The sequence below is a fragment of the Chiloscyllium plagiosum genome, unplaced genomic scaffold (assembly GCF_037043375.1).
Source record: "Chiloscyllium plagiosum isolate Xiang-an unplaced genomic scaffold, Cpla_swu_hap1 HiC_scaffold_32, whole genome shotgun sequence".
In the NCBI taxonomy this organism is placed as follows: domain Eukaryota; kingdom Metazoa; phylum Chordata; class Chondrichthyes; order Orectolobiformes; family Hemiscylliidae; genus Chiloscyllium; species Chiloscyllium plagiosum.
In genome coordinates this window covers 17142533-17154190 of record NW_028270170.1, presented here as the reverse complement: position 1 = coordinate 17154190, position 11658 = coordinate 17142533, and the positions used below count along the sequence as shown (strand labels likewise).

The window sequence follows — 11658 nt, the reverse complement described above, 5'->3', positions numbered from 1 at the left end:
ATTGGAGTATGGGGATCAGAGTGTGGCCTTTCTCTGTGGGGTTATGGAATGTCACACTTCTTCCAGAGTTGGGTGGGAGGATGAAACTGAGAACATTTTTAAACAAGCAAAATAAGTGCCTTGTGCCTCTCCAAATTCTTTTTGCTGCTAATTTTAATAAACCATTACAATTAAGCAGTAGATATGCCTTCTTATTTTCATGTTAGTCCACTGCTGAAATGCATGTTGGACATTAACCATATGTACTGTAGCTTATGTTTAATCTATTTAAAATGTCTTTCCAGCAAGCTGGACAATCACCACATCACAGCTCGGTGGTAACTGAAAAACAGCAGATTCTCGAACACAATCTGCAGGATGTACGGAAGAGAGTACAGGTGAGTCTATGAATTGCTGAGAAAAAACCTACATTTTTTAGTTACAGTAGTAAAAAGGAAGTCATAGTTTTATACTAACAAATAAACTGAAAATTGGAGTCATATGGAGTCATACAGTATGGAAAAAGACCCTTCAGTCCAGCCGTCCATGCCAAACACAATCCCAAATTAAATTCCTTCTAAAAAGTGCAAGGCCTAGAAAGATGAGTGATAGTCAAACAAAAAGAAATGGTTGTGCATATCAGACCTTGTTCAACATAAAATTTTTAACCAATTTATATTGTTTTGACAAATTTACTCAGTCAGTGCTATTAATGAAAATCATTGTCAGTTGCAATTTTTAATTCTTTTTGGATGGATTAAAATCTGGTGTTTCTAAAATCTGAGGATTTGAAACATATATGTAGTAAATTATTGCTCAAGGGAAGAAGACGCTTTATGGATTACTTGGAAATAATTCTGTGTATATTGAAATTAGAGTTTGAAAGCATACTCAAGTACAGGGATGCAGGAGTACAGTGAAAAGTGTACAATCTTGCTATTCCTGGTGCCATGTTAGGTACAAAGTAGAAAAATAAAGGAACAAAGTTAAAAGTCAAACATTACAGTCCTTCTTAGTATTAAGTAAAAAACAGAACATTTAAAAAAAAAGGAAAATATCATAACAGCTTTGTTCTGTACAAATCCGGAGCTAATGCTAGGAACATAGGAACTGAAAGAGGCTGTTCAGCCCCTCCAATCTGCTCTAAATTGTTGATGCTCCACTGTTTACAACTGAAATTGAGGCTTGCAATCTTTAAATTGATTTTTAGTTGAAGCACAAATGCTCATTTTAGTGTTAGCTTCTTCTTTAAAATGCAAAACAATATGAAGCACATTCCAACTGCCTGTTTGAACAATGATCTTCAATTTGGAGTTATGTTAGTGTAAATTTAATCTGAACTATCCAGAGGCCATATGGTTTAAAATGACAAAAGAATTATCTACTATTATTCATTTTTCTTTTAACTTTCATGTTGTCCTTGTCCAACCTACTCCAGGCTCAAAAACCTATTGCATCTGACTTTTCTTGTTTTGCGAAGATAGGTTACAGACGTGAAACAGTGGGCAGAATCTTCCCAGCATCTGAACAAATTGGGCAAAGGGCAGACAGCTGGGGGGGTGGGGAGGGAGGTGGGCGTGGTGCGGATAATAGACAATAGGTGCAGGAGTAGGCCTTCTGTCCTTCAAGCCTGCACCACCATTCAATATGATCATGGCTGATCATCCTTAATCAGTATCCTGTTCCTGCCTTATCTCCATAATCCTTGATTCCACTATTCTTGAGAGCTCTTTCTTAAATGAATCCAGAGACTGAGCCTCCACTGCCCTCTGAGGCAGAGCATTCCACACAGCCACCACTCTGAGTGAAGAAGTTTCTCCTCATCTCTGTCCTAAATGGTCTACCCCGTATTTTTAAGCTGTGTCCTCTGGTACGGTAAATGGAGCCGTTTATCACTACTCTTTGTTTCCTATCAGCCAACCAACTTTCAGTCCAAATTAGTACTTTTCCCCCAATACCATGTGCCCTAATTTTGCTCACTAGCCTCCTATGTGGGACTTTATCAAAGCTTTCTGAAAGTCCAGGTACACTACAACTACTGGATCTCCCTCATCCATCTTCAGAATTACATCCTCAAAAAATTCCAGAAGATTAGTCAAGCATGATTTCCCCTTCATAAATCCATGCTGACTCTGACCTATCCTGTTACTACAATCCAGATGTGCCGTAGTTTCATCATTTATAATAGACTCCAGCATCTTTCCCACTACTGAGGTCAGACTAACTGGTCTATAATTTCCTGCTTTCTCTCTCCCACCTTTCTTAAAAAGTGGTACAACATTAGCCACCCTTCAATCCGCAGGAACTGATCCTGAATCTATCGAACTCTGGAAAATAATCACCAGTGCATCCATGATTTCTCGAGCCACCTCCTTCAGTACCCTGGGATGTAGACCATCAGGCCCTGGGGACTTATCAACCTTCAGACCTAACAGTCTCTCCAACACCAATTCCTGGCAAATATAAATTCCCTTCAGTTCAGGTCCTTCAGCCACTGTTACCTCAGGGCGATTGCTTGTGTCTTCCCCAGTGAACACAGATCTGAAGTACCAATTCAATTCTTCTGCCATTTATTTGTTCCCCGTAATATATCCCCCTGTTTCTGTCTTCAAGGGCCCAATTTTAGTCTTTTAGATGTGAAAAATCTGATCTTGTTTTATAAAAAAATTAATAATTTTCTGCAAAGTTTCGACCACTGAATAATTAGATGGCAAGGGCCTCATTTGCATACATTAACATTTCACTATCGCCTATCTGCATCCTTCATTGGCAGAAGACATCATTGGCAAAGCATCAATGTCATTTTAGCACATGTCGGACTAACTCTGATACTGTTCACTTTGCTACTGCACTTCAGTTATGTTCGAGAACTGCTGCTGGGCTGTGGGAATAAGCATCTGTCTCCTGCATTGGAGCAGGGTGCATGTCAGGGCTTTTAGCTTGCTTTCCTCGTGCTCACACACTTTGCACTTACAGCCTGACAGCATCTTTTTAGTGCAGATAAAAAGCCACATAGCTCATCACGGACAATGAAGAGGGGCAGGCACAGCATATGGGACCATGTTACATCAATGTCATATTTACAACACATGGCAGCAGCTCACACGGCATGGTTACCAATCTCACTATTGCACGTGCTTCAGTCAAGCAGCCACATTTTAAAGTCTACATTATCCTTAGTCCGTTCGGGGCGGGGTGCTGGCCAGTCTTCAGTGAAGAAAACTGGTGAGATGTTCTGAGTGAGTGAGTAGGAACTATATAGTGCAGGAAATCTTTGGTACTTTGGGGAAGTGGGAATAGTAAGAGCCATTGAGGAAAGATTGTGCGTGCAATAGTGAGATTGGTAGCCATGAGCCTTTCGGATGTGGGTGCGATGGTGAAGTGAGAGTGAGGCATTGGAGAGAGGATGAGTGATCCCTGACCATGCAGTGCACAGAATGTTTGTAAACCTCTTTATATTTTGCTGAGTGTTCCTCTGAACCATGAACACCACGCTCATCTGAGTGGCTATTTCAGACTAGACTGCCAGTATGTTCTGCTGCGTCAGTCCTGGGGAAGACGAATAGCCTTCCTCTCCACAACACTCCACCAGGACTGCCACGCCCCTACCTGTGAAGAAGGTTGCCAATTTACCTCTTTTTCAACTATGCCATTTGGAATTGCACCCATAGGACATTAAGGGCAGTTCCTGAATGGAGAGTTGGAAATGATATGCTGCTAGGGTTTAAAAATGATGGCCATTGCATGCACATCACAAGGACCTGACACTGACAAACCTCTGCTGAGTGCAAGATTGCATGAGTATGGTGCTGTGGATCTTGAATAATTAATAAGTGGATCAGCAGAGAATTTCTTCAGAAAAGTCATCAGGGCTCAGAGGGGACCCTCCATGAAATGTCTCAAAATTGACACTTAACTAAAATGTGGACAAGTTCATCCCACTAACTTTGTTTCTTTCGACAGATGCAGTTACTACCTACTGAGTACTGACAGCATTTTCCATATTCATTTCAGACTTTTGGCATCTTCAGTATTCTACTTTTGAATTAAAATTACATATTTTATTATTAAAATGAGGTGTGTAACTAAGGGCCTAAGTGTATTTGTTTTACAGGACCTTGAACACAAAATTAAAGTACTGGAAAACCTACAGGATGATTTTGATTTCAACTATAAGACCCTGAAAAGCCAAGGAGGTGGGTTACTCTGATAACTGGTTTAAAAGGATCTGGTATTATATAAATTAGTCATGGGTTTGTGTCAGGAATTTAATTATTTGAAGTTGTTGGATCCTCACAATCTTGAAAACATATTGCTGTTCTAAATGTTTACAGATGTGCAAGATTTGAATGGGAATTCACAAGCAGCGACAAGGCAGAAGATGGCACAACTGGAACAGATGTTAACGGCTTTGGATCAGATGCGGAGGGTACAGTTATTTAAAAAATTACGGTTAATTTTCAAGGATCTTTCTCTTTAGCTGATCATAGCTCAAACTTGCTGTTTCTCTGTTCAGTTTAACATTTGTTCTTGCTATTAAATCTTCCTCTATAACAGCAAATAGTAACTGACTTAGCTGCCCTACTGTCTACAATGGAGTTTGTGCAGAAGACCTTGACAGATGAAGAACTGGCTGACTGGAAAAGGCGGCAACAGGTCGCATGCATAGGAGGTCCACCAAACATCTGCCTTGACCGTCTTGAAAACTGGTAAGGAATATATCTGAGAACAGAATCTTTTTGTTTTTAATATAGCCATTTCTGTGAATAAGTGTATATATTTGAGATGTTTTGTCAGACGCTGATGACAAATGAAGTTTTCACATTGTGCAATGTACGTGTTATTCTGCCCAATATCAGGATTACATCTTTAGCTGAGTCTCAGCTACAAACACGTCAGCAGATTAAGAAACTGGAAGAACTACAACAAAAGGTTTCTTACAAAGGCGATCCTATTGTTCACCACAGACCTGTTCTGGAGGAGAGGATTGTTGAATTATTTCGGAGCTTAATTAAAAGGTACTTCAATCAAGTGGATGGTTCTCTTTTCTTCTGATCTTCTGCAGCTTTTTGCGTTCTATTAAAGTGCTATTCTATTCTAAGCTTGAGGGGTGCATCATTTTATTTTAATCAGTTTAATATTTGTGTATGCAACAAGAGAATTGATCTGAGCTGATCACCAATCCCCAATGTCCTAACTGCATGCTGAACACCATGTTTGTTTTGTACCATGGGCACATATTCACTAGAAGCTGAGTTGAGAAAGCCAAAACTCATTGCTCTAAAATTGTCAGAAAAAAACAACCTTAACCTTATTTATCTTGATGAATATAAACCTGGATCACGTTGATCCATCAGACAACATGATGGATCATGTTTTACCAATTCAGCATTTTTTCCCCACTTTTATTGGCTGCTATTTGCTGCTGCTAACAATCTCTGAAAATGAAGATTTATTTGGGAATGGGGAATAATGATTAACTATTATATAAGCTAAGCTGGAATTCTACTTTTATAAAATACACTAACCCAATCTGACTGGACTCCAATCAAATACATTTAATTGACACTCAGTCAACTATTCTTGTAGAGTTTTGGATTTATTTAACCTGATTTTCTTCTCAGTGCTTTTGTCGTGGAGAGGCAGCCATGTATGCCAATGCATCCAGACCGTCCTTTAGTGATCAAAACAGGTGTGCAGTTTACAACAAAAGTGAGGTAGGTAGAGAAATACTTATTGAGAACTTGTCATAATAGTACTCGATAGCAAAAGCTTACAGAATTCTGCAGTGGTTACTCATCTGGATGTTGGATATCAGAACTGATATGAGAGAGAAACAAATACTGATCAATTATAGTCAGCAATATTTAAAGTAGTCATTGCTATGAATTAAAATATTTTAAGTGGCTTTATGTATTTACTTCCAATACCAAATTAAATTTTCAATGAATGTCGAGGGATTTCACTAGGCTCCATGCCCTGCACTTCAATGTCACCTTGACTCAATCTCATTTTTGAAAATAGAGTTTAATCTCTATTACAGTACTATAGGATTTTATCTAAATTAATACTTCATTGCAGTACTGAGTGAGTGCTGCATTGTTAAAAGTAAAAAGCTGATTCGCATCAGGCTGGAGTTGTCTGGATCTAGGGTGAACCAAGTAATTAAAATCCTGTCTTAGTGCAAACTTCTGTTGTGAAAAACTACCTTACTGTGACTCTAAAACAACTTTGTATTGAAGCAAAGGTTGCTGAATGACACTCTCATGTTTATTTTGTGAATAAAAACTTAATAAACCTTTCTTAATTCAGTCCTGCAGTAAGATAATTTCCGTTCCATGCAGACATTGCTACAACAATAAATAGTTTACTGGTGTTTAACAATATGCACTTATGCTATTTACCTAAAAAGCTGCTGTGCACCTGTTGTTTAGTTTCTGAAGCTTACTTATGTACATGTTCACTGTTATCTTTTACTTCATTATGTTTCACTCTCTCGTAACTTGCTTATTAAATCTAAGACACACTTTGTGTTCACAGGTTACTCGTTAAATTTCCAGAGTTGAATTACCAGCTTAAAATCAAGGTTGCCATTGATAAGTGAGTGAAAAGGAACTTATATACCACCAAGTGTGTTTGTATGTCAGTATTTTATTTGCCAGTGTATTATTGCCTCATCTAACAATTAACCTCCATCACCATTTAATTAAATGCCTCTCGATACTCATAATTTTTGCCAATGGTTGTATATTTGTTTTGTGCTTTTTTTTTTAATAGACCTTTGTGTAACTATTGTGTATTGGCCTTTTATAGTAATTCACAATTTCTTTCAAGTGCTACCCCAAGTCTGTCATATAGTGACAGATATAGCAGTGAACCTGATGTGTTGGTCCTGTTTTATACATAAAGTCATACAGCATGGAAACGGAACCTCTGTCCAACTCATTCATGCTGAGCAAGTTTCCCAAATTAAACTAGACCCATTTATTTGCATTTAGCATAATCCTTTAGAACCTTTCCTGTTAATGTACCTTTCCAAATGTGTTTTAAATATTATAACTGTACCTCCATCTACCTCTTCCTGTGGCAGATTATTTCATGTACGAACCACCCTCTGTGTGAAAAGGTTGCACCTCAGGTCCCTTTTAAATCTTTCTCCTCTCACCTTAAAGATATGCCTATGCTATCAAGTTTTGAACTCCCTTGCCCTAGGGAAAAGACCTTTGCTGTTCACTTTAACTGTGCTCCTCATGATTTTATAAACCTCTATAAGATCACCCGCAACCTTTTTCTCTCCAGTCAAAAAAAGGTTCCAGCCTATTCAGCCTCTCTCTATAACTCAAACCCTCCAGTCCTGGTAACATCATCATAACCTTTTCTGCGCCCTCTCCATCAGGATGCCTTGGAACTTCTTAGGACAAATAATACCTTTAGGTTGTCTCTCCATGAGAAGGAGTTGGACTTTCCTAATAAAGAAAGGTCTGCTTATTAACATAGGATGTGCTGAGCCTGGCGATTTATATGGAGAAAGTGAGGTCTGCAGACGCTGGAGATCAAAGCTGAAACTTTATTGCTGGAACAGCACAGCAGGTCAGGCAGCATCTAGGGAACAGAAGATTCGACGTTTCGGGCACATGCCCTTCTTCAGGAATGACTCATTCCTGAAGAAGGGCATGTGCCCGAAACGTCGAATCTTCTGTTCCCTAGATGCTGCCTGACCTGCTGTGCTGTTCCAGCAATAAAGTTTCAGTGGCGATTTATATCCCCTGCACAAGCACCACGTAGAATGACTATAATCATTTTTAAGTTGAAAGAGATATTGTTAAAACAAAGTGGACTAGATAGTTCAGTTGTCTCCTGGGACATTTAAAACATTGACCCTAAAAGGGCAAACAGAATGTCTGCCTTTGTCTCAGTGGGATTGGAATACAATGGCGAGTAAGCTATATTTCCCAGTGCCTTGGTCAGAGCCCTTCTGGATAAGGCACTAAGGAAGGATGTATTAATCTTGGGTACAGTATACGTTAAAAGATTTAAAGATTAATTTATGAGGATAACCTGGCTTGTTTAGTCTTGTTTAAATGGTTGAAGGATGACCTAATTAATATGATTAAAAATATTAGAGGGTTTTGATAGGGTAAATGCTGAGTAACCATTTTCTTTGAGGGAATCCAAAGCAAGAGAGAAATGATTTGAAAATAAGAACTTCACCAATCTGGAATAATATTCAGTCTCAATTTTTCTCACACGATGATGGTAGAAATCTGCAAAATTCCAACATAAGGCTCTGGATACTGATTCCAATCATATTTTCAAGATGGATATATCAGAATTTGGGAAAGGTTGGTAAAGAGAGTCAAAATATAGATTAAGTGTGATCTAATTGAATGGCAGAGCATACCTAAAGGGCTGAATGGCCTACTGTTTCTATGTCTCACATCATCAAGTGTTGAATAGCTGTTGTGCTGCTCAAGCAGTCCGGCTGCATTTTGAAGCTTGAGTTTCATCAAAATATATTCACTATCCTTTTCTAATGAGCATTTTGTGCTGCTCAAGAATGTTATGCAATAGTACATCAAGCAAAAACTGTGGACACAAAACACATCAAGTCCAGGTGAGTTTCACAATCTGAAGCGTGAACCCAGTCACTTGATGCATTTACTCTGCTGATACCATTTGCAAATATTTCACAGAACTGTTTTGAAAGGGGTGATTTAGTGTAACTTTTCAATGTATGACCAGTAGAATCATGAATGCAACTTGCTATTTTCAACTTCAAAACTCCAACTTATTATTGTAGCTATTTCCTAGTTGTTTCAATGTTTAAAAAAAAAACACAATCAGTAAATGTAGAATGTAATAAAACTGCAAAAATGTAGTAAATCAGGTATCCAAAATACTAACCTCAATTACTTTGTATTTTACTTGCGAGTTCAAACTACCATGAACTCAGCAGAAAATAAACTTGGTATTTTCTTTCAATTTTTTCAGGGATTCTGGAGATGGTTCTGCTCTGAGGGGGTGAGTTTTTTTCTTTATCATTACTTCAAGCAAACAATGAGCAGTTTTATATCTCTGTAAGAGGCTACTGAGCAAAGAACAATCGCCCAAATCTGGTTGAAGTGCATATAAGTATCCTAGATAAAAATGCACCCAAGCAAAGGTAGTGCCTTGTTCAGCATTTGTACTGTTTATATATACACTTTTTTTTCTCAAACATGTGAACGATTGATCGTAGCAAAGTTGTATTTATTGCCCATCTCTAATTGTCCTGAACTGCTCGATTCTTTAGAAGATTCTTTAGAAGATTCTTTAGAAGATTCTTTAGATCTCAATTGGAGTCAAATAATCAAATGTGTGTTGTCTTTCGGTCATAATTTGGACCCATAATTTATTTGGCTGGGGTTTCAGTCCATGGCACCTAAATGCACTTGTGAGGTGATAGGAATTAGCTTCTGAGGCATCACCAGCTGATTTCATTTAAAATTCATAATACGTTGGTCTAGAACAAAAACAAATTCTAGTGTTCAATACTTCAACTTAAAAGAATAAACTTTTGCAGTATATTAGATATTCATATAATGACATTTACCATCTATTCTGGTTCAGTAATGCCATTTCTCTGGGGATTGCATTTGTATTACTAGTAGGGTTTGTAACAGATGCTTTGCATTTAAAACATCGTAATTAGGTTATATCATTGAATAAGTTTACATGATAGGAAATATTTATATTTGCATTCCATTTTTTGTGTAAAAACTGGAGTAATATTTACCTAACTTCCACATTGCAAAGTTACTGTACAGGCAGAAAAAGCACTATGTTAACTTCTGCTACTATATTATCTCATATACCCTTGTGATAGTAGCGCAACCATAGCTGGTTCTGAGTACTTCAAGGCACATATACTGCACTCTTGGTTTGGCTGAGAAAGGCAGCACAACACAAAGTGCCTTCATTAAACTGATGATTAAATTAGTTGAGTGTAAAAGATTTGTGTAGGAATATTGTCTCTCTCTCTGTCTCTGTCTGTCTATCTGTCTTTTTCTCTGAGTACCTGCTTGAATGTGATTTTCTAGTTTTATCATATCTTAGGTCACGAAAATTCAACATATTGGGCACTAATACAAAAGTTATGAATATGGAAGAGTCAAACAATGGAAGCCTGTCAGCAGAATTTAAGCATTTGGTGAGTATTGTTGAGAAACTGCTCTTAAGCAAAGGTCGTAAGTTGCTCACACAATACACATTTAGATATTTACTTTGCAAATAATACTATCATATGCTCTGTGATTATTGCTCCATAAATATTTAAAAATCTAATTTGTATTGCTGGCCAAGTGTCTGAGGGCTGAATCTAATTACAGTATGTTGGGAATGGGGTGGGAGCTTCTTCATTCAGATCAAACAGGATGCTGGGAGAGACCTCAGCACTTTCTGGCCTCAACCTGATTATGGGCAGCCTTCCTACCTGGTCACTAATTGGGACCCTTAGGGGAAAGATTTCCCCATGCCCCTTCTACTTTATATCCCCTCCCAATTTCAATTAGCACACTTCCCTTCCCTTATGCGCTCTCAGCATAAGGGACTCTGAGAGACGATAGAGGAGGATATAGATAGACTGGAGAGTTGGGTGGAAAAGTGGCAGATGGTTTTCAATCCAGCCAAATGTGAGGTGATGCATTTAGGCAAGACTAATTCTAGAGCGAATTATACAATGAACAGAAGATCCATGGGAAAAGTTGATGGGCAGAGAGATCTGTGAGTGCAAGTCCATTTTACCCTGAAGGTTGCTGCACAGGTGAATAGAGTGGTCAAGAAGGCATATAGTATGCTTACCTTCATTGGACGAAGTATTGAGTATAAGAGCTGGGCAAGTCATGTTAAAATTGTACAAGACGTTGGTTTGGCTGCATTTAGAATACTGTGTACAGTTCTAGTCACTACATTACCAAAAGGATGTGGACGCTTTGGAGAGGGTGCTGAGAAAGTTTGAGGATGTTGCCTGGTATGGAAGGTGCTAGCTGTGAAGAGAGGTTGAGTAGGTTAGGTTTATTTTCATTAGTTAAAAAAGGAGATTGAGGGGGGTACCTGGTTGAGGTTTACAAAATCATGAAGGGTATAGACAGGGTGGATAGAGACGTGCTTTTTCCCAGGGTGAAGGATTCAATAACGAGAAGTCACGCTTTCAAGGCGAGAGGTGGAAAGTTTAAGGGGGATACATGCGGCAAGTACATCACACAGAGGGTGGTGGGCGTTTGGAACACGTTGCCAGCAGAGGTGGTAGAGGCAGGCATGGTAGATTCATTTAAGATGCGTCTGGACAGATGCATGAGTAGGTGGGGAGCAGAGGGATACAGAAGCTTAGGAATTGACCAACAGGTTTAGACAGTACATTTGGATTGGCTCAGGCTTGGAGGGCCGAAGAGCCTATTCCTGAGCTGTACCTTTTTCTTTGTTCTTTGATCTCTATTCTGCTTAAGGGTCTTACCTGTCAGCTGGGTCCTTTAGTGATTCTAGGACTTGAAGGAGTATTGTCACTGGCAGCAGCCACCACTGCATGTAATGATTATGAAGAGCTTTCAACTTCTTAAGGGGTGGGATTTCCAACACTAGAGGTCATAAATCCCAGATAAAGCATGCTGCGGACTAGATATATGTTCAACTGGCACTTAATAG

The 11658-nt window shown here is 38.7% G+C and overlaps 1 protein-coding gene across 7 annotated transcripts in view; it reads left to right on the top strand.

Annotated features, from left to right (window-relative positions):
• Window positions 1–11658, top strand: part of stat3 (signal transducer and activator of transcription 3 (acute-phase response factor)) — a 93064-nt gene that overhangs the window by 67789 nt on the left and 13617 nt on the right. For all 7 annotated transcript variants that reach the window (XM_087977821.1, XM_087977825.1, XM_087977824.1 and 4 more), the window contains 9 exons: window positions 285–377; window positions 4094–4175; window positions 4314–4408; window positions 4537–4688; window positions 4839–4997; window positions 5604–5696; window positions 6520–6579; window positions 8971–9000; window positions 10075–10168. In XM_087977821.1, the coding sequence (XP_087833947.1) occupies window positions 285–377; window positions 4094–4175; window positions 4314–4408; window positions 4537–4688; window positions 4839–4997; window positions 5604–5696; window positions 6520–6579; window positions 8971–9000; window positions 10075–10168 (858 nt within the window). The remainder of the gene's footprint in view (window positions 1–284; window positions 378–4093; window positions 4176–4313; window positions 4409–4536; window positions 4689–4838; window positions 4998–5603; window positions 5697–6519; window positions 6580–8970; window positions 9001–10074; window positions 10169–11658) is intronic.